This window comes from Xyrauchen texanus, chromosome 23 (assembly GCF_025860055.1).
Source record: "Xyrauchen texanus isolate HMW12.3.18 chromosome 23, RBS_HiC_50CHRs, whole genome shotgun sequence".
NCBI classification, from domain to species: Eukaryota; Metazoa; Chordata; class Actinopteri; order Cypriniformes; family Catostomidae; genus Xyrauchen; species Xyrauchen texanus.
Genome location: NC_068298.1, coordinates 40,656,109 through 40,683,382, shown reverse-complemented (window position 1 = coordinate 40,683,382; position 27,274 = coordinate 40,656,109). Strand labels below are relative to the sequence as shown.

General features: G+C 38.5%; 1 protein-coding gene across 1 annotated transcript in view; it reads left to right on the top strand.

Annotated features, from left to right (window-relative positions):
- Window positions 1-26,907, top strand: part of enpp6 (ectonucleotide pyrophosphatase/phosphodiesterase 6) — a 33,445-nt gene extending 6,538 nt beyond the window's left edge. Inside the window, exons 2-8 of the mRNA XM_052155110.1 lie at window positions 15,215-15,394; window positions 21,109-21,220; window positions 21,624-21,765; window positions 21,864-22,043; window positions 23,675-23,812; window positions 24,550-24,673; window positions 24,835-26,907. Of these exons, the coding sequence (XP_052011070.1) occupies window positions 15,215-15,394; window positions 21,109-21,220; window positions 21,624-21,765; window positions 21,864-22,043; window positions 23,675-23,812; window positions 24,550-24,673; window positions 24,835-25,040 (1,082 nt within the window). The 3' untranslated portion in view covers window positions 25,041-26,907. The remainder of the gene's footprint in view (window positions 1-15,214; window positions 15,395-21,108; window positions 21,221-21,623; window positions 21,766-21,863; window positions 22,044-23,674; window positions 23,813-24,549; window positions 24,674-24,834) is intronic.
- The last annotated feature ends 367 nt before the right edge of the window (window positions 26,908-27,274 follow it).

Genomic DNA, 27,274 nt, shown 5'->3' with positions numbered 1-27,274 from the left:
TTCTTCAGAAAGGTGATATCATATAGTTACATAAGTTATGCAACCTTTTCACGGAGGACAATGTTTTGTGATGAATGTAAACAAGTTAAAATCAGTTTATATTTTTTTCTCCTGAAATTAGGAAAAGTCATATACTTTCAACCTGATATTTCTTGTCTGAGCTTGCAAACGGGCCTTGGGTAAACACAAAATGAGCGTTTAATTTCTCAATAGTCGAGACATAGTAGACATTTTATTAGAAATGTATTTCACCTAAACATGGCAAAGGAAGAGAAAACAAATGTGGTGAGAAGTTATCAAACATAATCCAATATATCAAACATAAAGACAAAAGAACTCAAAAACATCTTGGGATTCAAGGCGAAAACCTCCAGAACGTTTTCAGTTTCTTCATGTTGCATGGTCAATAATTATTTTGAACAAATATTTTTTGTTGTATTCAAGTTTGTAAAGTTTGCGTAAAAGCCAGCCAGAGTGTTTCATTGCCATGCTGTTGTGTATGTGTGTTCTCTGGACTGCAGCCTTCACAGGAACAAAGGCAGCTGCTGAGCCCGAGCACACGGTGCTTTGACCAAGAGTCTACCAATCACTGCAGTTTACAGCTATGCTTTAATGCTTTGCTGATGGCAGGTGTTTTATTTGGCCACATTCCCCTCTTAACAAAGCTTGGGCCGCTGCAGAAGAAGATAGTCTGCAGTGATTGTGTTGTGACAATTGGGCTCAGGCTTTCATAACAAATCAAACAATCGGGGCAATGCCGGGAAACCATAAGAGCCGTCTGCCCAGCCTCTTGACCACAGCATCAGAGACATTTCTTAACTCAATTTAAGCATTTAACTTGCCTTCCCAGCATCACATACAGAGACAACTATAAGTAAACCATTTACAGGTTAGTTGATTTCCCCTAAAAGTGTAACACTGATGCATTCCTCTGTTTGTTTGAGAGACCCAACCATTCAGACACAACAACACTCGGTCAACCAATGGCATGGGTTTGGCATGTGACATTTTATAAATCGAAGCCTTGTTAAAACATTTTTCATACTCTCAAAAAAAAAAAAATATTTTTATACTAACAATGTTCACTCCTTTTTGTTTTTATTAGCATTTTCCATATTGTACCAACTTTAAAAAGAAAATTGGGGTTGTATCCATACAATTAAACAACATTTTGACAGAGTCACTTGACGCTATGCGAGGGATGGTCGCTTAGAGGCGAACTCTGGTTAAACAGCTTCAATGATCATTTCAAGCAATATTAACCAGTGAGAACCGTAATAGATTTGTTTGTTAAACTGTGCTGGGAGGGCTGGATGTCGACAAATTTGAAATCGTCGTTGTGTGGGGACATTAAAAAGAAATTATGTTCTCACACGTCAGAGGCCTTGCAGGATCAAGGTGGCAGAGGTCCTGTCGATAGTGACAACGAGCATCATGACGTAGGTTGGGATATCTAGAAGCACTAATGAACATTTCCACCGACATGGAGGACCTCGCAGAAATACATAGAGAGATCACATCTATGGAGGTGAAACTTTCCACCCTGATCACAAGAATGGACGATGTTGAAAAATGGGTCGAGTTTCTTGAGTTGGCCAAAAGAGAGCTACAGGCTAACCAGCCGTCCACCAAAGCTGATGTGGAATGGTGTGGGAAAAACTAAAGGATATGAAAAATTGGAGCAGGCTTAATAATGTTTGTTTCTTTGGAAACCCAGAGGGAAAGGAAGGTCACGATTAGGGATGTGCAAGAGTAGTCGAATATTCGTTCTGCAATAATTATTCGAATAGTAAAAAATACTATTCAAATTTTGCAAAGTTTTGCCATATATACAGTGAGATGCATGTTAAATCCTGAACACACAAACTAAAACTGGCAGTTATAACAGAATGCACTGGGTGGTGCTGTTGAGTGTGGACAAAGTTGATCACATTTGTTGAGCAAATGGTTCTGTCAGTACGTTCAGATGGACACCAGAAAGGTGGGTTATTGTGAGAATGTGGCTTCCTGTGAGAAAGCTGGGTTCCTGTTTAAATATACTGGATAAGCAGTGCACACTTTACTGTCATACATGTGCAGCTCGTCAGAACGCAGCGTCCCTGTAGCAACGTAATCCTTGTGACGCTTCTGTAAACAACAAACATGGCATCTGAGAAAGACTTTTCTAGCTGAGGTAAGGGACATCCCATCATTTAAACTGGTGTGTATAAATGAGTATAGTTTACCGAGCACGTGGATATGCTTGTTTTTCTCAACAAAAACATGAGATGCAATATAAACATGATAACTATTATATACATGAGTGTTTATTCTCATCCTGTATGTTTACTATGTCAAGTCAAGATATGGTGAAGTTTTTGGAGGGGCTCATTATGAATTTGATTGACACAGCGGTAGGGCTGGGCGATATGGCCAAAATTGTTATCAAGATAATCTTTTTCATATTGTTTGATATTGATATTTATCACGTTATACATTTACACATTGTACTTGTTGACGGAAGAAAAGAAGAAAAAATAAATTCTAAAAAGACCAATTTTACCATCTTTTACTGTTTATCAATTGAAAATGAATGTTAAAAGATAATCTGTTTGCTCTGAAGCATAGTGACAGCAGTCAAGTATTTGTTGGAATATTTTTACATTAAAATGAAATTCTTTATATTTCTTTAGATTCAGATACACAAGTATGGGGCATAGAAGCCTTGTGACTGTGGAATGATGCTGAATGTGGGTTCAGGGGTTTCTCGAGAGAAAATTTAGAAAACGTTTTTTTAAAAATGTAAAAAAACATTTGTATATTTTCATTAAAGTGAGAGACTAGTCTACCAACTTGTAATTTTAGTCTTTCCTTATCCATTACAGACATCTAATTAATTTTCACAAAATTAGAACAGAAATCGATTTGTTTATTATTAAAGGCTCATAACATGCTGATTAATGAAGATACATTTAGAAGGGAAAAACGTAATGGTCTAAAAGGTGCTTTGAAACCACGTGAACTCAAGCAGGGGAAAGAGGCAACACGTGCAGAGTGGGACAGGGTAGAAATGATGCATGTTTGGTGCTAGAGAACAATATTCAAGATTACAGTGCAGAAAGATCAGAGCTGTTGTCCACATCACTGTTGTTCGGTCGCTCCCTTCACTAGAGACGATGAGAGGGCGCAACCATTGCCATGAAGTCTTGCGGTGCAGATGGAATCAATCCGGTGTCCGACGTAACCTAATTATTAGCAAGGCAGCTAGCATTGGCAAGTTCATCCAGTCTGACAATACATTACAATTGGCGCATTGTGAGCGAAGCTGAGAGTGTTTTCAATTAATTCCTATGAAAGCCACGCATCATGCTCGCAAGGTGGATCATAGGATTGGCAGCGGTGCGGAGCGAGCTCTCTCATAGCGCAGTGAGCGCCTTAGAGCAGATTTCGTCCACCCCATTGGAAACACAGCCTGAGAAATCCGAACTGCTTGTGTTTTAGCGACACGCAGTAAATATTGAAAATTCCTAAAAAGCTTATCGTGGATTTTCTTTATCGTGATATATATCGATATCGTTTTATCGCCCAGCGTCTCGAGAGAGCGATCCCACAGAGGTCTCGGTCAGCTTTCCGTGGTGGGTGACAGACCCTGGTCTATCTTGGCAAGATTCTTGCAGTCAGCTGACAGAGACTTTGTTCTATGGGCAGCGAGGAATAAAGGCAAGTTGTGCTGGGAGGACCACAATATCATGGTATTTTTGGACTTTTCTAGAGCTAAACAAGTAAAGCGGGACTGATTCAGAGAGTGTAAAAAATTATTGCACCAACAGAAGGCAAGCTTCACACTGCTTTTTCCTGCAAAGCTGAGAACTGATGGCAAGGATGGGCGTAAGACTTTTACATGCCTACGTCAATCTATGGCATTTATTAAAACAATGGTGAGAGTGGGTAATTTTGCCTGCACTCGAACAACAATACAGTCTACATATCATGCATTTTACTGATGCAGCCTGAGATGGTTTGTTGTTCTGTTGTTGAATTTTTTTCTTTTTTGTTGCTTCCTTTGTTGACTTGCTGTTGAGCTCATTCATTCACTCACTTTGTGGGTTCGATGTTATTGTTTACTGGGACCTGTTTCATTTTTATTTTATTGAACATATTTATGTACAGTTTAATGGTACAGTTTATTTTAAGGACCAAAAAAAAATAAATTGAACATACAGTATCTCACAAAAGTGAGTACACCCCTCACATTTTTGTAAATATTTGATTATATTTTTTCATGTGACAACACTGAAGAAATGACACTTTGCTACGATGTAAATTAGTGAGTGTACAGCTTGTATAACAGTGTAAATTTGCTGTCCCTTCAAAATAACTCAACACACAGCCATTAATGTCTAAACTGCTGGCAACAAAAGTGAGTACACCCCTAAGTGAAAATGTCCAAATTGGGCCCAATTAGTCATTTTTCCTCCCGGGTGTCTTGTGACTCGTTAGTGTTACAAGGTCTCAGGTGTGAATGGGGAGCAGGTGTGTTAAATTTGATGTCAAAACTCTCACACTCCCTCATACTGGTCACTGGAAGTTCAACATGGCACCTCATGGCAAAGAACTCTCTGAGGATCTGAAAAAAAGAATTGTTGCTCGAGAAGAAAGAAAGATGGCCTAGGCTATATGAAGACTGCCAAAACCCTGACACTGAGCTGCAGCACGGTGGCCAAGACCATACAGCATTTTAACAGGATAGGTTCCACTCAGAACAGGCCTCGCCATGGTCGACCAAAGAAGTTGAGTACACGTGCTCAGCATCATATCCAGAGGTTGTCTTTGGGAAATAGACGTATGAGTGCTGCCAGCATTGCTGCAGAGGTTGAAGGGGTGGGGGGTCAGCCTGTCAGTGCTCAGACCATACGCCGCACACTGCATCAAATTGGTCTGCATTGCTGTCGTCCCAGAAGGAGGCCTCTTCTAAAGATGATGCACAAGAAAACCCGCAAACTGTTTGCTGAAGACAAGCAGAGTAAGGACATGGATTACTGGAACCATGTCCTATGGTCTGATGAGACCAAGATAAACTTATTTGGTTCAGATGGTGTCAAGCGTGTGGCGGAAATCAGGTGAGGAGTACAAAGACAAGTGTGTCTTGCCTACAGTCAAGCATGGTGGTGGGAATGTCATGGTCTGGGGCTGCATGATTGCCGGCACTGGGGAGCTACAGTTCATTGAGGGAACCATGAATGCCAACATGTACTGTGACATACTGAAGCAGAGCATGATCCCCTCCCTTCGGAGACTGGGCCGCAGGGCAGTATTCCATCATGATAATGACCCCAAGCACACCTCCAAGACTACCACTGCCTTGCTAAAGAAGCTGAGGGTGAAGGTGATCGACTGGCCAAGTATGTCTCCAGACCTAAACCCTATTGAGCATCTGTGGGGCATCCTCAGGAAGGTGAAGGAGCACAAAGACTCTAACATCCACCAGCTCCGTGATGTCATCATGGAGGAGTGGAAGAGGACTCCAGTGGCAACCTGTGAAGCTCTGGTGAACTCCATGCCCAAGAGGGTTAAAGCAGTGCTGGAAAATAATGGTGGCCACACAAAATATTGAAAATTTGGGCCCAATTTGGACATTTTCACTTAGGAGTGGACTCACTTTTGTTGCCAGCGGTTTAGACATTAATGGCTGTGAGTTATTTTGTATACATATATATATATATATATATATATATATGTATACACACACAGTACTGTGCAAAAGTTTTAGGCACTTAATATGTTTCACAAACACATTTGTCTTAATTTAATTATATCTTCAGCTTTAGTGTGTCAATAGGTAAAATACATTTTAGACTCCCAAACATTACTTTTGCAAATAGAAAAGATTAGAATAGAAGAAAAGGGTGCTCTGCAAGTGATGGCACTGGCCCCAAAAAGTAATTGAGACAACTTAAATAGACAGAAGAACTGGCGAATTATCCAAGAATCTTGGAACATCCAATCTGCCAACAACCAAGAAAAACTGCGTCCATGTGTATCTAGGAGAATTGGGGCCGTTTTAAAGGCAGAGGTGGTCACACCGAATATTGATTTAGCTTTTTTTTACGTTTACTGGACTTTTGTATGATGTTAATTGATAAATGAAAACTTTTTATGCCATTTGTTTTGTAGACATCCACACTATGCAACATTTTTCACAAGTGCACAGTACTGTATGTATGTGTGTGTATATAAAATTTGATATAGTGTTCCCTCAAGACACGCACCTTTTTCACAGAAAGCTGATGGGGTAGGTATGTGTTTTGTAGTGCTGGTTCAAGTAAGAGCAGGGGAGTCATCAAATTCATAAGTAAGCATTTACAATTTAAATAACTCAAACAGATCAAAGATAATTTAGGAAGAGTCATTATTGCTATTTTGGCTAATATTTATGCACCCAAAACTTTTTTATAGATCTTGAGGGAAAGCTACAAGCAACTGGGATCCTTCATGATATGGTTTTGGGTTGAGACTTCAATCTTTTAATTAGGGATGCACCGATACCACTTTTTCTCTTCCGATTCCGATATCAGAAATCTGAGTATCAGCCGATCCCGATCCGATACCAGTGTTGTTCTTTTGCATAATTGGTTTAGAATATTGTGGGAGGGCAGAGGGTGGGGCCGGGTCGTGTTCCTACGCACCCGGTCCCATATTAGGCTAATCAAGCCTCTGAGGGATAAAGGCCAACTGCAGAGTATCGTGCGGGAGACAGAGATCGTTAGCGGACGTGTCCGTCATGTGTGTGTTATGTTGTCTTTTAAGTTTATCATTAAAACTATTATTTATATTGAAAAGCCGGTTCTCGCCTCCTCCATTCCATTGAATACCCTTACACATATCTTTACATTATTGTGTGGAACTATTTGGGTGTGCTCGTTAATATGTAAAGAAACAAACCTCTAACGACACATTATTTCAATATAAATGTATAGCTTATTAAGAAACACTTTATTATTAACTAGTGAACTGGAAAATGTAGCAGCAAAACTAACAGTAATTCCAGTATAAGTCATCAGTAGAAAAGAAGCCGTTTTTTCTTTTATTTTTTTTAATGCAAATTCTTTCAACTTGTATCTGGACTTTAAAGGATTCAGTTCTCTTTTTTGTTCAATTTAGTTGTAAGATATCAGCTCACTTATAATTCACACAGTTATTTTTTTGGAACCCATTCAACTTAAATATTATTATCATTTAAACAAATAATAAACAACTAATAATATATTATAATAGTAATATATAGTAATATATCTCAATCGTGCACCTTTTAAACCCTCACACTGTTATTTTGACATTCTGAACTCTCCGGGAAGTGTGGAAGTTCTTTAAGTGTGTCTGTTTGTAGTCACTTCTTATTTAAATTCTGGTCAGATGCTCCAAGTGCCATTCTAAATGCATAATATAAGTGAACCGAACTATTGAGTATCTACATCTGAGATTTGTTTGTGAGTAGCGCACAAATATTGCGCACCGAGCGAAAGCTGTGTAAACAGTTCAGCGCCATTCACTGACGTGCTGGAGCTGCGCGTGCATTTTATATATTTACTTATTAAACAGCCTTTTGTGATTCACAGAGCTATCGCACGTCTTCAAGTGGCTTTGAATAAATGCACGAGTCATATGAACTACTTTAATTGTGTTTTTATGTTTCTTTTTTTTATGTGCTTTTATGTCATTTTTTGAGCTTGACAGTAATGAACATGACTAACACACAGTATCGGAGTTGGACCAATACCCGATCCGTCTAAAAGCTTCATTATCGGAGTCGATACCAATACAGGTATCCAGGATCGGTGCATCCCTACTTTTATCATAGTGATACAAAGGTGTGTAGACTCCTTAGAGTGATGCTGACGCTGAAATCTTGGCCTTACAGACATTTGGAGACTTCTGAATCCATCTGGGAGGGGCTACACCTTTTTTTTCATAAGTTTATAAGATTTTCTCTTGAATAGATTTTTTTAGATATATCTACTGTATGTTACTTATTCCATCTGCCACTGACTGCTCAATTGGGAACATTTTAGTTTCAGATCATGCTTTGGTGTGTTAAGAGATGTGGCCGCATATAGAAAAAAGAAAATCATATAGATGGCGCTTTAATGCATCCCTTTTACAGGATCGACAGAAGCCAGTGTTTATGTAGAAACCAGTTGGTCCTCCGTGGGCATGGCATTGGTGGATCTTAAGGCAGTTCTTAGGGGGCAGATCATACAATATGCCTCATTCAATAAAAACATATAAGCACAGTAATGAATGGAATTGGAAAAAAGTATTAAAAGTGATGAAACAAAGCTGAAGTGCCAAATGTCATCCAATGGTCTTGGAGTGTTGAGCTAAAGTATAGGTACATAAAAAAATTTCATATAATGTAGATTTTTGGTTATTCAGGGCAAGACAGACATACTTTGATTCAGGGGATTTAGTTAATTTTGACCCATTAATGAAAAGGTTCTTGTATGATGTGGATAGGTGGGCTTCAATACATTTGTCTATGGCAGGGAAGATCAATGTTATAAAAATGTATACCAAAATTACTACATTCTCTCCCTCTATAATTTCCTCTTTCTTATTTAAGTCTTTTATTTGGAATGGTAAACAACCTTGGTTGCATTTCAGTAAGTTACATAGACCAATCGACAAAGGTGGTTTAGGCTTCCCCAAAATTTTGTTTTATTATTATGATTTTAGTCTCAGACACCTGGTCCATTTATCTCTTCAACCTGAGAGAGCCCCTCCCTGGTGCAACATTGAACAAGCAGTCCTTGCACCAATCTCACCATTGCAAAGTCTTTCTATCACATTGCCTAGAGAAGTAAAAATGCATACCATTATTTCCCTAAATGTTTCCTCAAGCATATGGCTGAACCCCAAATTGTATATTAACAAGTCCCCATTTTGCTGAAAAGAATGGATTGTGAGGATTGTTGCTACACTTGGTGGCCTTTATGAAAACAGAGCTTTCAGATCATCTGAAAATATAACCCAGCAATTGGGGATTTCGAGGTCTCAATTTTTCAGTTAATTACATTTACCATCTACTTCGTACTGTTTTTGGTGGTGGTACACAGCCCCCTAAAGCTCACAGACTGGGGAAAGGAGCATGAAGCATCAGTGTATTATTCCTTATTGATTCAGAGTCTTGATGACGGGGCCTTAACAGCTCTTAAGAGGTTATGGGAAAGAGGTATTGGAACTTGGTATTGGAGGATTGTGAGTGGGATAACATTTTAAAAATGTTAAACCATGTCTAGGGATGCAAGGTTAAGCCTAATTCAGTTTAAGTTTAATTCAGTTTACTTTTGCATCTTTCTACTGGACTCCCTCTAGATTGTTTAGGCTTGATTTAAAAGACACACCTACCTGCTGGCGATGTCAGTTGGAGGATGGAGACATAGCCCATGCTCTGTGGTTCTGCACTTAAGATTCAAAAATTCTGGGTAAGAGTCCAGAATTTTATCTGTGAGGCAGTAGATCCTCAAATTACATTCTGCCCTAGACTGTGTATATTAGGTGATGGGGTGGTTATTGAACTAGGTGATGCATTTTTCATGTCCAGGTGTCAAACATCACAATTACTGTTTATGAACTAATTTAAAATGGAGCTAGATTTTGTGTTAAACTACAGTGAAATGGTATTTGTCCATGCAAAACTCAGTACCGTGATGCTAGAGTGTTTTGGGTGGTCTAAGGGCATTGATATGCAGTGGCTTAGGTGTCTGAGTTTTGCTGAAGTGTTGATTGGTGGTTACTGTGGTTTTGTGGGGTGATTGCCAAGCTGAAAGAGCCCACAGTCTCTATGATTTCCCTAATTATAACTCAGTTCATCCCTAAAAAGTAAATCAGATATTTATTGTCGGCCATACGAAAATGGAAAGTCTTATTGAAAAAAAAAAAAGAAGCATCATTTGAGGTTTCATTGCACAATCAGTGTGGAATGAGTTACGTGTCAAAGATTAGACTGCTTTTCATAGTCCAAACCCAAATTTGTATTTAGTCAGGGCCTCTTCTGTGAAATGAACACTTGCAGATGATATGAAGCAATCTGTTGGTGTTGGCGTTGTGGTTTTTATCAAACCCCCCAGGGGAAGCAGAAAAGATCTAGCAGAATTATATTGAAACTCAGTATAATTTTGCAGTTTGTTTTGGATAGACTTGTGATATGTTCCAACTTGATCACATGGGAAGTTAGCATGTTTTTTTCGATGGTTCTGGTATCCTAAGATCAGCCACATTATGCCCAATGGCTGACAAGCGGCATCTCATGTCAGACATTTTTGCATCGGCTCCAGTGTGTTTATCGTAATTATTGAATTTATGTGTTGATCTTTAAAGTTGTTGCTAGTAATGGTGGGCTCATTTTAATGACTGTAATTTCTGAAGTTGTATAATTCACTATGTCACCTGTGAATATACCAGATGACAATAGCACATCAGTTTGCCTTCCAGAACTTTCTGGCAGAAAAGCTTTCTAACCCATAGTTGAAATTGTGAAAGGGTCTATTATCTAAACCTAACCAAATTGAGACTGAAAACTGAAAATAATAAGTCAATGCTAACTTCTGGCTACAAATAAGACAGGAACTCCAGCCTCCTGAATGAAATAAAAGTCCATGACCCATTCAGCTGTCAAGAAATGTACACTTTCTGAATTTTCTCGCTCTTTTTACAACCTCACCTAAACCCTTTGGTAGAAAGCTCTGACACTAGCTTTACATTAGGTTGATGTACCAATCAGCGATGTTGGAGTCGCACGTCTATGGCGGCGATGTACCCACCTCTCACGTAAAAGTACACGACTGTCTCCTTCGGTAGGTGATCGTGGCACAAAACACTCACCATAAGCGCAAGCTGGTAACGTTACACTTGTATTGCACCATGAAATTATCACCGTGCAAATGAGAAGCCTTTAGCTGAACGTGACCTTATCATTAAATAATCTCTATCACTTGGGTGGCCGCCAAAAATCATTGTTCTTTCCCTGCTGTCCGCGACCCATTCCCAATAGACCTGTGACCCACCAGTTGAGAAACTGCCTTAGAGCACAGGGAAGTAAAGGCAGAGAGGGCCAGACGTGGTGGAGCTGGAGATGGAGGACAGTGTTAAGGGCCGCATAGTGTTGCTCTCCTTTTGCAGAGAGTAAACGTTTTTCAACTTTGTCATGTCGGTAGACTTGCCCACATCCTGTTGCCTTGCCAATGCTTACTGTCACTCATGCTGCCAGCTCTCATTCAAAATGAATGATCTCTGCTCCCTTTGATACTGAAAGTCATTGCCAGGCTTTTATCTGTTCAGATTATTTCAATTCAACTTCATCAATGCAAACATTGCATTGAAAGGCATTTTCACTTTTTTCCCTGAGATATAAGAGTCAAATATTTGAAACAGCTTTTACTGTTTTCAGTTCTCAGACACTAACAGAGCACATGATTTTATTGTAACCGCATGATGCTGACGCAACCTTATCATATCTATAACTATATCGCTTGTAAAGCTGCAATTGTATTGATCATCCTCAAACATTCTGATAAGGGGTTTGTTATAAAACACTATACATAAGTATTAAACTTGTGCTATTACTGCCACTGATCATACAGCCACTTTTGCCCAGACATGCCCTCTTTTTCAGACCTGAAAAAAAGCATCTGACGGGATTTCAAAATTGGTTCAAAAAACATTTGGGATTTGGCTTTGTCCGCATATGCATAATGCTGTCAAGAATTAGGACTATCATACTTTCTGTTTATTTGATACTGCACATCAGTTTTCATACTTGTGCTTCTGTTATTATTCTGGCTGAGAGCAGCAGAGCACGCACTCTTTTAAAGTATTTTTTTTTTACTCTCTCGCTACGTGCATACTGTATGTGTGTGGACGAGAGAGATCGCCACGGTGCTCTGCCGCTCTCAGCCTGAAGAATCGTTGGACAAAAGAGAGCTTGTCGTGTTAACTTTGCGAACACAAATAATGATGTCCATCCATCCTCATCTCCACGTTAATTATTTGCTCATTATGCTTACATGTGTGATTTATTGTCATAACAGGCAACAGCTGATGATATACTATAGTGGAATTCCCATACTAAATTACCATCCTCTGCTCCCTCAAACACAGCAGACTTTAGTTGTCAGTTTTGCAAACGTTGAAACCAGAATACTTTCAGACACAAAATAAAGCACAGTTGGCATTAGTTAATTTTAGTCATGCTGATTTTACACCACAAGGTCTAAATGTGTTGTGTAAACGGAGAAAGTGCTTTTGATTGGTGGAAGCTGAACGGAATATGTGAGAGAGATTTAATCTGAAACTTTAGTCCAGGTGGCTGTACAGGCAGTGCAAACAATACATGATCCAGACTAGTTCAGTACTGAATACACTTGAATAGAAAAACACAATCATTAAAAAAATGAAATTGGCCATTAGTAAATTGTGTTCTCATATGTTGTTAATTTTTTATTCATTTTAATGATATTGTTTATTTGACTTACATGTTGTTTTTAAATGCATTCTCTGTGATTGTACAAACTTATTTAAACTAGAAAAAATTAGTAGTGTGGTCATAGTCTCTTGCACCTGAATAGTTAATACTTAATAGGTATAAGGGCTTATGTGTTGCGTAACACCGCCACACTGTGGATGGTCCGAACGCCTTACGGTAGTGTAGTTGTGCTCACAAGAGCACGAGAGGTCTCAGGCATGAGCTTGTGATGTAGACTCAAGGACATAAGAGCCCGCAGTGGCATGAACATCCAAACTATAGAATCTTATGAATGTATGCGAAGAGGACCAGCCCGCTGCATTACAAACATGTTGCAGAGGGACACCTCTGGCCAAAGCTTTAGTGGAGGCGACCCCTCTGGTAGAGTGAGCCCTGATACCTACTGGCGAAGCTTGACCGCACACCTCGTAGATCAGGCAATAGCATCCCTCACCAAATGTGACATAGTTGCTTGGTGGCGGCCGCCCCTTTGTTACGGCCCCCATGACAAACGAATAGTTGCCCTGACTTACGCCACTGGCTAGTGCGGTGGACATAAGTCTGAAGGGCACGGACTGGACACAGTTCGTGAAGCCTTTCCTGCTCTGGCGTTGTAAACGGCGGTGAGCAGAAGGCTTCGAGGGTGACCGGATGTACGGTCGAGAAAGGAACCTTAGGCAGGTAGTCAGAATGAGGGTGCAATATTGCTTTAGCCATCCTTGGTGCAAAATCTAAGCAGGATGGCAAGACAGACAGAGCCGGCAGATCCCCAGTTCTTTTTAGAGACGTAATTGCCATAAGAAAACCATCTTGAGAGTCAGAAGTTTATCAGACGCTGACTCTATGGTTCAAAGGGGGTCTCAACCAGACCCTCCAGGACTATTGATAAGTCCCATGAAGGGATCCTAGTCCTAGCAGGAGATCTCAAACGCATGGCTCCACGAACGAAGCGAGCGAGCAGGGGATGTTTCCCCAACGGCATCCCGTCAATCAAGGCATGACAAGCCGATAGAGCGGCCACATAAAACCTGAGAGTGGCGAGGCATGTGTCTGCTGATAATTTTTCCTGCAGAAAGTCCAGAACTGAAGCAATCTGGCAGTTAACTGAATCTGCATTATGTGCACTGCACCATCTTTCAAAGACACCCAATTTATTGGCATAACTTCTTCTAGTAGAGGGAGCCCTAGCCCTAGAATGGTCTCGATAACTTCAGGTGAAAGCCCAGTGCACCTCAGTTGGTACCCTTCAGGGGCCAAACGTAAAGGTTCCACAGCTTGGGCCAGGGATGAAATATTGTCCCCGGTGCCTGAGACATAAAGTCCCTCCTGTCCGGAATTGCCCTAGGCGAGCCGTCGAGGAGAGACATCATCTTCAAGAACCATTCCCTGTCCGGCCAACGCGGCGCTATCAGTAAGAGGCAGGACCCTTGTTTGCGAACTCTGGCCAAGACTCGTGGGAGCAAAGAAACCAGAGGAAACACATACAAGTCCATTCTGGGCCATGTATGTGCCATCGTATCCAGATCCAGGGGGGCTGGGTGACTCAGAGAGAAGTAGAGGGGACATTGCGCTGTCTGTTGGGAGGCAAAGAGGTCCACTTCTGCTCTGTAAAATCTCAACCAGATTTGTTCCACTACCTCGGGGTGGAGTTTCCACTCTCCCATCGGTATTTTCTGTCTGGATAGTAAATCTGCTCCCACATTCAGGCATCCAGGTATATAAACTGCCCTGATAGACAGGAGCTTGCCCTGGGCCCAAAGGAGAATCTGCCGTGCCAGTCTGTTCAGCTGGTATACCTCCTTGATGGTTTATGTAAGAGACTACTGCTGTGTTGTCCACCCGCACCAGGACATGGCAGCCTCTCAAATATTGGAGGAAGTATTTCAGAGCCAGAAACTCGAGGCAGTTGATGTGCCAATCGAGCTGATGACCCTCCCATTCCCCTTAAGACCACTTAAGACCGCTCCACAGCCCGTCAGGGAGGCATCTGTCGTTAGCAACTTGGGACAGCAAGACGCACCTAGAGTGGGACCCAAAGTGAGGAACCGGGGTCTGAACCACATAGAAAGGGTACGAAGCGCATGGCGTGTAACCCTTATCTGCCTTAGGGGACTGCTAAATATAAAGGCATAGTTTATTTTAACTGGTTAATTTACATGAAGTGTCCAAAAGAACTGATTTCTTTATGAGATATAAGATGGTTTTGCTGAGTGTGTTTGATTTCTCCCTCATCTCCATTGCTGCTTTCACAATATGTGACAAATCTAGCTGGGTAAATGGACCAAAAAACTGATGACTCATCTTGCTCTCAAAAGCATATCCAAATTTTTGTCCAATCAAATGCTCTCTTGAATGAGAATTTCCTTCCCCCTCATTCCACCTCACTTCGACTCCCAATAGACAGTAGAAAATCATAGTTGATGGCTGTGATGTAAATTACATTTTAGAAAAACGGACAAGCCCTTTGTTATGTCCTGCCCCAACTTCCTGTTTCAAAAGGAAATATATCAACACAGGAATGAAAACTGCACTCGTCAAGCCATTTCATGGGATCTTTAAGTTGAATAAAAAGTGAGTTTAATGGGATGACTGTACAGGAGTGAATGAAGCTCAGTAAACATAAATGATCCATTTAAACCTCAGAGGTGTGCTGATTAAAATCCACCCTGCATTAAATACTCATGAAGTGATTTTCCACTCCTCCTCATGTTGCAGGACGCTATTGTGAGGTGCATCAGATGACTGGGAATTTCATGTGGGATAAGGACTCCATGAAGGAATTCCTGATTGGAACGAATCCGGACAGCCGTCTGCCCCTTTGGTGGGATGGCTCAGAGCCACTGTGGGTGACCATGCAGAAACTTGGAAAGAGTGTTTACATGTATTTCTGGCCTGGTGAGTGGATGTCATGTATGATTTTATGCTATGCTGCTTTCCTTGAATAGCCTGGTTAAATATTGTTAGTTTACATTGTATGTACTGGGGGTAATGGTTTTACTACAAATACCATAGTTGAATTAGAATAGTAAAACCATGGTTAATGCTTGTAAGGGATGGATTAAGGTATTGTGAGGGAATGCAAAACTTTTTGTGATTGAACTCAAAACAATTTCGGAAAAATTCCCTCCCTGTCCTCCTAGGGGCTCCATAGTTTTCCTCAGGAGATCAAACTAAATATCACATGAACTGTTTTTTGACATATATTTTATGTGAGGTTTACAATTTTCACAATTCCGCTAAGTTAGGATATATGCCTGAAAATAGCTTACTGTGTGATGGGACCAAATGTTGGCTTGTTGTTGTTTAAACATGTACATTATTTCTCATGCATTAAAGAAAATTGATTTGTTTGCTAATTTTCCTTTCAATGACTTGGTAACAGGGTTGAATTGAACTTGATCAAAGCTATGTTAAAATTAAAAAATGGAGTGAAATTATTTATAGTAGCCCATGTTTATGTTTATACTTTATACATGCTGTAAAAGGGTCCAAATGTCACTTCTTTGGTGTCACAATACAACTTGCCATGTGAACATGTATGAGATTACAGTATATCATGCAGTGATTACTTTGAGGGAATAAAATGGTTTCTCATCTGGTTTTAGCTCAAAAATTTATAAAAAAAGTATTAAGTAAATCCACCATTTAAGGATGCCAAGCTCATTTAGTGTTATTCTGAAAACAGGTCCAATATATGAATGCATGTACGAGGTACTACTGTATGGAATTTTTGTCACATTTTAAATTGTAACACATTTTTACATTTTCTTTCATTCACAGACTACAGCAAATCTACCTGCCATCTTTTGGTATAAGAATCATATTCATGTGCCAACAGTAATAGTATCATTCAAATATTTACACTAAGAAAGATTAGATCATAATATAAAATGTAAGATCATGATATCATCTATGAAATTAGAGCGTTTCAATTACAAACATTGAACAGCGATTGTAACACTTGAAATAATAATGACATTAGGCCCTATTTTAAGAGCACTGAGCGCTAAGTGCAGCGATATGCGATGTGTCATAAGTGCAAAGTCGGTGGGCATGGCCATGAAGTTTTGTTATTTTCATGCAAGTCTAGGTGCAAGTGGGTTTGGTGAAATTTTGTGCGCTCTTGGGATGAGTCAAGTGCAATTTAATTCTGAGGTTCTTCTCCGGTTATTGCACCATCTGTGTTCTATTATATAGTCCATTCCCTGTCAAGCACCAGCTATATAAACAAATACAGCACATTTATACAAAGTTGGTAGTATAAATGAGACTGTATGCAATAAATTAGAAGACCAGAAATATGGACTTGCATTCTTTTGTGCATTAACTGTGTCCTAGTTGAATGTCAGGAATACAGTCAGGTCCATAAATATTGGGACACAATTCTAATCTTTTTGGCTCTATACACCACCACAATGGATTTGAAATGAAACGAGTAAGATGTGCTTTAACTGCAGACTTTCAGCTTTAATTTGAGGGTATTTACATCCAAATCAGGTGAACGGTGTAGGAATTACAACAGTTTGTATATGTGCCTCCCACTTTTTAAGGGACCAAAAGTAATGGGACAATTGGCTGCTCAGCTGTTCCACGGCCAGGTGTGTGTTATTCCCTCATTATCCCATTTACAAGGAGCAGATAAAAGGTCCAGAGTTCATTTCAAGTGTGCTATTTGCATTTGGAATCTGTTGCTGTCAACTCAATGAGATCCAAAGAGCTGTCACTATCAGTGAAGCAAGCCATCATTAGGCTGAAAAATCAAAACAAACCCATCAGAGAGATAGCAAAAACATTAGGTGTGGCCAAATCAACTGTTTGAAACATTCTTAAAAAGAAAGAACGCACCGGTGAGTTCAGCACCACCAAAAGATCCAGAAGACCACAGAAAACCACAGAAAACAACTGTGGTGGATGACTGAAGAATTCTTTCCCTGGTGAAGAAAACACCCTTCACAACAGTTGGCCAGATCAAGAACACTCTCCAGGAGGTAGGTGTATGTGTGTCAAAGTCAACAATCAAGAGAAGACTTCACCAGAGTGAATACAGAGGGTTCACCACAAGATGGAAACCATTGGTGAGCCTCAAAAACAGGAAGGCCAGATTAGAGTTTGCCAAACAACATCTAAAAAAGCCTTCACAGTTCTGGAACAACATCCTATGGACAGATGAGACAAAGATCAACTTGTACCAGAGTGATGGGAAGAGAAGAGTATGGAGAAGGAAAGGAACTGCTCATGATCCAAAGCATACCACCTCATCAGTGAAGCGTGGTGGTGGTAGTGTCATGGCGTGAGCATGTATGGCTGCCAATGGAACTGGTTCTCTTGTATTTATTGATGATGATGTAACTGCTGACAAAAGCAGCAGGATGAATTCTGAAGTGTTTCGGGCAATATTATCTGCTCATATTGAGCCAAATGCTTCAGAACTCATTGGACGGCGCTTCACGGTACAGATGGACAATGACCCAAAGCATACTGCGAAAGCATCCAAAGATGTTATGCAATATGACAATGGCCAAGTCAATCACCTGACCTGAATCCGATTGAGCATGCATTTCACTTGCTGAAGACAAAACTGAAGGGAAAATGCCCCAAGAACAAGCAGGAATTGAAGACAGTTGCAGTAGAGGCCTGGCAGAGCATCACCAGGGATGAAACCCAGTGTCTGGTGATGTCTATGCGTTCCAGACTTCAGGCTGTAATTGACTGCAAAGGATTTGCAACCAAGTATTAAAAAGTGAAAGTTTGATTTATATTGTTAATCTGTCCCATCACTTTTGTCCCTTAAAAAGTGGGAGGCACATATACAAACTGTTGTAATTCCTACACCGTTCACCTGATTTGGATGTAAATACCCTCACATTAAAGCTGAAAGTCTGCAGTTAAAGCACATCTTGTTCGTTTCATTTCAAATCCATTGTGGTGGTGTATAGAGCCAAAAAGATTAGAATTGTGTGTCCCAACATTTATGGACCTGACTGTATTTGTTGTGACACACTCCTTTTATCTGCATGGAAAATGTGATTCTCATCAGGACTTCAGTTTACACCGTTAAATTATAGACGATGTAAGTATTATTAATCTTTCTTTGAATTAATTGAACTACTGACACACAAATCATGACTAGTGTTATCTGTAATTGTATTGGTCTTCTAGGTTATGCTTAGGATCTTTTTTTTGCACCCACTTTTTTCACATCTACCAGTTGATTTTGCTTTAAAAATGTTATGTATTTATTAAAACGTGAAACAATAACCCACAGGTAAGGCTCCGGGGCCAGATAGCTTTGCCGCTGAGTTTTTTAGATCTTATGCTACAGAATTGGCGCCACATTTGTTAGAAGTTTTTACAGAATCATTAAAGAATGGAAAGCTTCCACCAACCACGACGCAAGCCCGGACCAGTCTGATTCTTAAAAAAGGACAAAGGTCCAAGCGAGTGTAAGAGTTACCATCCAATTTCCCTGATCCATTTAGATGTTAAAATATTGTCACAATTTTTGGCTAACCGATTAAGTAAAGTTATGACATCTCTTATTCATATAGATCAGGTGAAGTTTATTCTGGCCCGCACGCAGCTCTTCTGATAACATTAGGAGTTTCATCAATATTATATGGTCAGTGGTGAATGATCAGACTCTGGTCACTGCCATCTCAATTGATGCCGAAAAGGCGTTTGATATGGTAGAATGGAATTATCTTTTTAATATTTTGGCAATGTACGGGTTGGTTGGATTAAGTTACTTTATAGACACCCAGTAGCGGTCATCAAATGGATTAATTTCAGATTATTTTACTCTGGATAGGGGAACCCGGCAGTAGTGTTGCCCTCTTTCCTCATTATTGTTCTGTCTTGCCCTGGAACCATTAGCAGCCCCGATAAGAAGGGAAGATGATTTTCCAGGGGTGGTGGTGGGATTTTGTTTTACGCAGATTATATTTTACTAAACATCTCCGACCCCATTAGATCTATGCCTTACCTCCACAGAATTCTTAATTCCATATATATTTTCCTGGGTATACAGAGTCAATTGGTCTAAATCCGAAGCTTTGGCTCTGACAGCATACTGCCCAGTAACGGCTTTTCAGCCGGGCGCCTTCCAGTGGCCCAAAAATGGCATTAAGTCAGTTTTTACAGAATCATTAAAGAATGGAAAGCTTCCGCCAACCACGGCGCAAGTATTTGTGTATTTTATTCCCTGCAGATTTTGTCTGATTTAGTAAAGAGTTCATTTTGATCCTTTGAATAAAAAAGGTTTTCGAGCATTGTGGGCAGATGGTCTTCGTTACATTTATCAATGATTGGGAAGGTAAACGATATTAAAAATTAATTGTATTCCAAAAACTACCTGCTACAGTCTCACCCTATAGATGTCCCTCTCTCTTATTTGCGATGATTGCCAAGATCCTAAAACAACTTCTGAAACACCCATAAAGACATTCTGTTGACATTATTAGCGAAATTGTTCATTTGAATGGTAAGCTTCCAAGATTACATTTAAATAGACTACATAGGCCGACTGACAAATGTGGGCTAGGCCTACCCAAGATTTTGTTTTATTATTATGCATTCGGTCTCAGACATTTGGCTCCTTGGTCACTTCTACCTGAGAGAGCCCCTCCCTGGTTTTGTATTGAACAGAAAGTTCTTGCCCCTATTTCGCCATTGCAAAGCCTTTCTATCAAACTAACCTGAGAAGTTAAGTTACACCCTGTTATCTCGCACTTGTACTCGGTATGGACAAAATTGTCCAGTGTGTTTAATTGGGAATTGTTTTACAATTTTGCCTCAGGCATATGGCTGAACCCAAAATTATATATTAATAAGTCCCCTTTCTGCTGGTCGGAGTGGATTGTCAGGGAGGTTAATACACTCGGTGACCTATATGAGATTGGAGCGCTGAGATCCTTTGAAAATTTGGTTCAACATTTTGGGATTCCCAGGTCTCAATTCTTTAGGTATTTACAGCTGCGCCACCTGCTCTGTACTATATTTGGGAGTAGCATACACCCCCCCTTAAGCGTCAGATACTCTGGAAATGGTGATTACTGCTTTTGGAAAAGGTCATGAGGCATCAGTGTATTACTCCCTGCTAATTCAGAGTTTTGGGGACAGAGCTTCAACTTCTCTCAAGAGATTATGGGAGATAGATTTAAACTTGGTACTGGAGGAGGGAGTGTGGGCTATGATTCTTAAAAATGTCAAGTCTGTATCTAGAGATGCAAGGGTGCGCCTTATGCAATTTAAAATTTTACATTGATTCTATTGGACCTCTTCTAGATTGTATAGGCTTGGTCTTAAAGTCACACACACACCTGCTGGTGATGCCAATCAGAAGATGGAGACACAACACATATTTTTTGGTGGTGTGTTAAGATCCAAGAATTTTGGTTGAAGGTTCAGAGTTTTATGTGTTATGTACTGGGTACTCAAATTTCATTTAGCCCCAGACTCTGGATTTTGAAGGGGCGGTCATTAATATGAGGGATAAACATTGATGTGTTTCTCCACGGAAAGTTTTCAAGCTTTCAAAATAATTTTTGATCTCTTGCTAATGCATATAAACCCAAGTCACCTGCTGTCATTTGTTTTTTCTATTCATTCAGGTTGTGAAGTGTCAATTCTTGGGGTGAGACCTACATTCTGTGAGGAATATGTCTACAATCCTTCAGAGAAGAACCTGACAGACTCTATGGAGAGTGCTCTCAACATGTTAAAGTATGATAAACACAAACCTTCTCAGCAAACCATTAATGCAGACACATCTTTCGTATTTTTCGGCTAAATTTTTTTTGAATTTATTATTATTATTTTTTTAATAACCCTCAATTTGCATCCCTGCCTTGTTAGTTTTTGGGTTCATGGCAATCAAGTTTTGATGAAAGATGACATTAAAAAGTGGGATTATGTGAACTGATGAATCATACACAATAATACCATGTAAGTGTGTTACTGTAAGAAAGTAAATAAGGATGCAATAACCATTTCATGTAGACTTTAAAGCTTAACTTTTTGTGTTCAAAGATACTTGATCAAAGTGCTGTCATTTTGTGGATAACACAAGTGCATTATGGGTCGTTGTTATTCAATGTATATCACTGGTGTGATACGTTTTAAACAGGAGCAATAAAGCAGACATGGCTGCCATTTATTACGAGAAGATAGATGTGGAAGGACATCATTACGGGCCTCAATCTATTCAAATACAGCGTGCCGTACATTCACTGGACCAGGCTTTCCAAACCCTCAACCGCAAAATCAAGGTTTGTTTCTTCACAAAAGTGTGAAAGAAAGAAAGAAAGAAAGAAAGAAAGAAAGAAAGAAAGAAAGAAAGAAAGAAATTGGTTTGATTTTTTTTCAGGAGAATAAAATGAGAGATGAGATAAATGTGGTCCTGTTCTCTGATCACGGTATGACCGAGCTCAAGTGGATGGAGAAAGTCATTGAACTGGACAAATACATTGACATGTCAAAAATCATCAAGATGATGGACAGAGGGCCAGTGGTCAGTCTGTGGCCCAAACAGGACAAGTTTGAGGAGGTGAGCTGAACCTGTCACTGTCCTCTTTCCATTTCTGTCCATTTTCCATGTGACGTGTGTTTACTCATGACACCAAGACCACAGGTCCAAAAACAAGCCTCTTTTATATTCCATCTGTCATTTTGTGGAAAAACAAACACTCATAAACAGTATTCATAAATGTGAAAAAGGCAGCCTTTCACTTTGACTTGCATACTTTCAGACTTTTACCTAGTTTGTGATACTTTTATGATTTTAGTGGACTTTAGCAGCTTTATTTAATGTGGATTTTGACAAGTAAGCTTTATAAATGTATTGGCCTGCAGAAAAAACTACAAATAGTATGCTTTAGATATTTACCGTTAGTGGATACATCTCCCAAAACCTGTCAAGAACATATCCAGGTCATACTTCAACACAAAATCACAAGAAAGAAGGAAGAAATTATTATTATTATATTTTTTTTTAAAGTCTATATTAGGACCATTAAGTTTAAGATGATCTGTTTTTTTTGTTTTATAGTATTTGTGATGCTCATTTTTTGGTATTCACAAATATATAAAAAATGCAATTCATGCAAAAGAATTATTCAAATACACATATTGTATTATAAACATGTTTTCAATAACTAAGTTCAGTCATTTTGATATTTGTTTTCTTAAAGTAAAATATGTCTTGTGGTATAACTTATTTGTAAAAAAAGAAAAAGAAAAGAAATAAACAAAAATTCTTTAGTGCAGAATAATCTTTTAGTATTATATCTTAAAAAATCTTGCTATTTTGTAGTGACAAAAACAAAACGATATGTTAAATAGAGGATGCCTTTAAACCCTCAAGACGTTGAAGTTTAAAAAAAAACAAACAGATATGTTGACATTTTTATCAAAAGCTTAAAAAAACTTAATTTGAAATGAATGATTAAGTTGTTTACACCTCCCTGTTTTCAAGGTGCAAGTATTTTAATACCTCTTGCTTTGTTTTTGAGAAAATGCTATAAATGTTTTTTTTTTTAATGTATGAAACTAAATAAGACAACAATTAAATTTCTACAAATTTGACATGTTTTAAAAAGACTTCTCAAGACTTTTTAATCACCTCTGAAATCCTTTTTTGTTAATGACACATTTATAAATCATGGTAGTATTTGCTGTGTGCTTACATTTATGCTAATTAAACAAAATAATTGTATTACAGTAATAAAGACATATGACTGAAAATCTGATGAGATTCACCTGCTTTGAGAATAATTAGAATACATTAAAAACATCAAAAGTAGACTACCTGGGCACATTACAGTAATGAGAATGTTGGGGAAAGAAAAAATAAATATCTATATATATCTATAATTTGGGGTCACTGATCTGTTTTCATTAAATTCCCCCAATAGTAACTGAAACACTGGAATGTGTTGTAGTTTACACCTACCAATTTACAATCAAGCAATTATTTAACTTTCAAAAAATTGTAGTATTGTGACCAATACATGATTTTGACTCTTTACAGTTTTACCAGATGTGCTAATGCTAATATTAGCTTCAACCATGCATCATTGTGCAATCTTATACAAGCAAAAATAACATCTCAGTGGCTAAAGCTTACGTTATACATATGAGTATATTGTAACTCTTTTTTTATTTGAATGTGTCATTTAGATATATCAAAACCTGAGTACAGCACACAACATGAATGTTTACAAGAGGCAAGAAATCCCAGACCGCTACCACTATAAGAAAGGGAGGTTTGTCTCTACGCTAACACTTGTCGCAGAGCCCGGATGGTTTATCACTGAGGTGAGTCTCTTCAGAATCTCTCCAGAATGTCTTTATGGGTGTTTCAGAAGTTGTTTTAGGATCTTGGCAATCATAGCAAATCTTGATCTACATATGAATGCTATTACTTATTTACAGCAGAGATATACTGGTTCCAGTGGCATGTTGTGGACTTGAAATGAGGAGGCAGTTTTTTAGTCCAGTGTAAATCCACTTTCAGTTACGTTTTACGTTTACTTCGTTTTCAGGTTAAATTCAATCATACATTTGATATATTACAATATGTAATATATCAAGTAGTTTGTGTTCATGTATGGTTTCCATTGATAAAAAAGTAACATACTTGCATATGTATGCAACAGCATATTTTTCAAAATACTACAGTAAAGAATGGCTGCTTTCATGTGTCACATATTGTATAGTTTCCCAAACAAAAGTGGAATTTGAATATGTAGCCTACATATCTGTCCAAATATATGAACTATAGTTTTACATTTATATTCATAGCCATATCTGATTTTTGCATTAAGGTATATTAAATACCTTAAACACTGTTTATAAGTACACAATATAGTACATTCTTAATGTTCATATTAACAAACTATTTAAGTTAAATCAAAGACTCAAAGAAGATTTTCCACATCTTCCACACATCTATTGCCTGTTTAAAAGGTTGCCTTTCAATACAGCAACAAATTAGTGTCATTTTAACATTACAGGCCAATTGCTAACTCCTGCACTTCTGCTTTTGTTTACAGAATAAAGCCAAATTGCCCTTCTGGAAAAACGGAACAGAAGAGGCAGAGGGCTGGCAGCACGGTTGGCACGGTTACGATAATGAGTTTTTGGACATGAGGGGATTTTTTCTGGCACAAGGACCAGGTAAATTTGAACAGACCACACCCTTATTACAGAAAAGAATCGGTATCATTGTAAAAAGACAGTATCTAAAAAAATACAAAGTATGCTGAAAAGAAACTACTTTCAAAGATAATATCAAACGATATTTAGTTAAGGGTTCTTTATATGTAATTTCTTTCCAGACTTCAAGACGAACTACCGTTCTGCTCCCATTCGAACAGTGGATGTGTATAATGTTTTGTGCAAGACGTTGGGGATCAAACCTCTGCCCAACAACGGCTCGTGGTCTCGAGTGGAGAGTATGCTGAAGAACTCGGCGGCCGCTGTACGACCCGCTCTGATCTACAGCTGGATGCTGATGCTGCTGACCCTGTCTGTGCTGCTCTAGAACTCTCTATGACTGCATTTTCATCCAGAAGCACTGCACAAACCATATCAGACTGAAGAGAAGATTGCAAAAGAGAATACCTGTATAATAATAGGGTGTTAGAGTGTGTGCCATGGCACCAGATAATTTCTTTTCATCAGCTTTTTACTGGACTGCCTCTATTTTTGAGTTGTTAATGTCACGGAATGCTGACGCAATAGAAGAAATGATTGTGATGACATTAGATGAACCAACTTGCACGTTCAATATACGGAGATTTACACTGGCGGCCAAAAGTTTGGAATAATGTAAATATTTTGTTCTTATGGAAAGAAATTGGTACTTTTTTTCACCAAAGTGGCATTCAACTGATCACAATGTATAGTCAGGACATTAATAATGTGAAACATTACTATTACAGTTTGAAAGAAATGCTCAGAACTTCTTAAACTACTTCAAAGAGTTCTCTTCAAAAAATCCACCACGTGCAGTAATGACAGCTTTGCAGATCCTTGATGTTCTAGCTGTCAGTTTATCCAGATACTCAGGTGACATTTCACCCCACACTTCCTGTAGCACTTTCTTGCACTTCTCACACACCTTACAGTCTGATCCCACTAAAGCTCAAAGGGGTTATGATCCATAAAACTCTTCTCTAATTATCTGTTGTCCAGTGTACAAAAGTAGCTTTTTCTTTGCAATTCTTCCCATAAGTCCTGCACCCCTGAGTCTTCTCTTTACTGTTGTACATGAAACTGGTGTTGAGCGGGTAGAATTCAATGAAGCTGTCAGCGGAGGACATGTGAGGCGTCTATTTCTCAAACTAGAGACTCTGATGTACTTATCCTCTTGTTTAGTTGTACATCTGACCTTCCACATCTCTTTCTGTCCTTGTTAGAGACAGTTGTCCTTTGTCTTTGAAGACTGTAGTGGACATCTTTGTATGAAATATTTTTGGCAATTTCAAGCATTGTATAGCCTTCATTCCTCAAAACAATGATTGACTGTTGAGTTTCTAGAGAAAGCTGTTTCTTTTTTGCCATTTCTGACCTAATATTGACCTTAAGACAGTCTATTGCATACTGTGGCAACACAAAAAGACAACGATAATCTTAATTTAATGAATCAAATATCTGTCAGCAGTGTTTGATATAATGGCAAGGGATTTTCTAGTTTCAAATGACCAATTTATCATAATTACTCAAGAATAAGGTGTTGGAGTGATGCTGCTGTCTAGATTTGATCAAAAATGACTTTTTTCAAATAGTGATGGTGTTTTTTACATCAGTAATGTCCTGACTATACTTTGTGACCAGATTAATGCCACTTTGGTGAATTAAAGTACCAATTTCCTTCCGAAACAGCAAAACCTGTACATTGTTCCAAACTTTTGGCCGCCAGTGTGTATTTTAGAAAGATATATTTTATTCTATAATATTCTCCATGTTCTTCATCTGTTCATTCGTTACTTTCTATTGTTTTGTTTTTGTCTCTGTACATCCAATTAATCTGTCTGTTTTATAACACAGAGAAACACATATAACACATTTTACAGTATCTTTTTCTGATACTGTTAAATGTAATTATTTCACATGTTTAGCCTCACTGCCAAGATCACTAAAGTTTTGTATTTAAGGCATTACTTGTGTTATTTGATTATTGTTACAGTTTTTATTTCTTTAACAATAATACTTTCTATTAGTACAGGGTTTGTACTCATTTTTTCTAAATAAAAGAGAATTTTCCTCATACTATCTCCAGGACATATTTTCCATCTGTTTTTGTAGTTTTATTCATTGATTGATTGATTATAGGTTCACTTTCAGTGTGCTATTGTATTTATACTTTTATTTACAGTGGTACTCCTATTCTATTTCTGTGCTCTTTCAGTATGGAAGACAAAACCTGCAAAAAGAAAGAAATAAACAAATAAATCGACATACTTGAGCAGAAATAATTAAATGTGCGAGGAGCTACACGCATAAATAAATAAAACCATCAATGCAGAAAACAAATAATAGAAACAAATATAGAAAACAAAGAAATGACTAGATATTCAAAAATATTAAAGCAAATGCAAAATAAAATTATGTATTTATTTTATCATTCATTTATTTCTGTATGTAGATCTGGATTTATGTTTTATATTGCACTATATTTGCATTGATGGGTGCATTTATTTAATTATTTTTATATCTCCTCGTACATTTAAGTATTTATATGTTTATTTATGTATGAATATGTGTATATATATG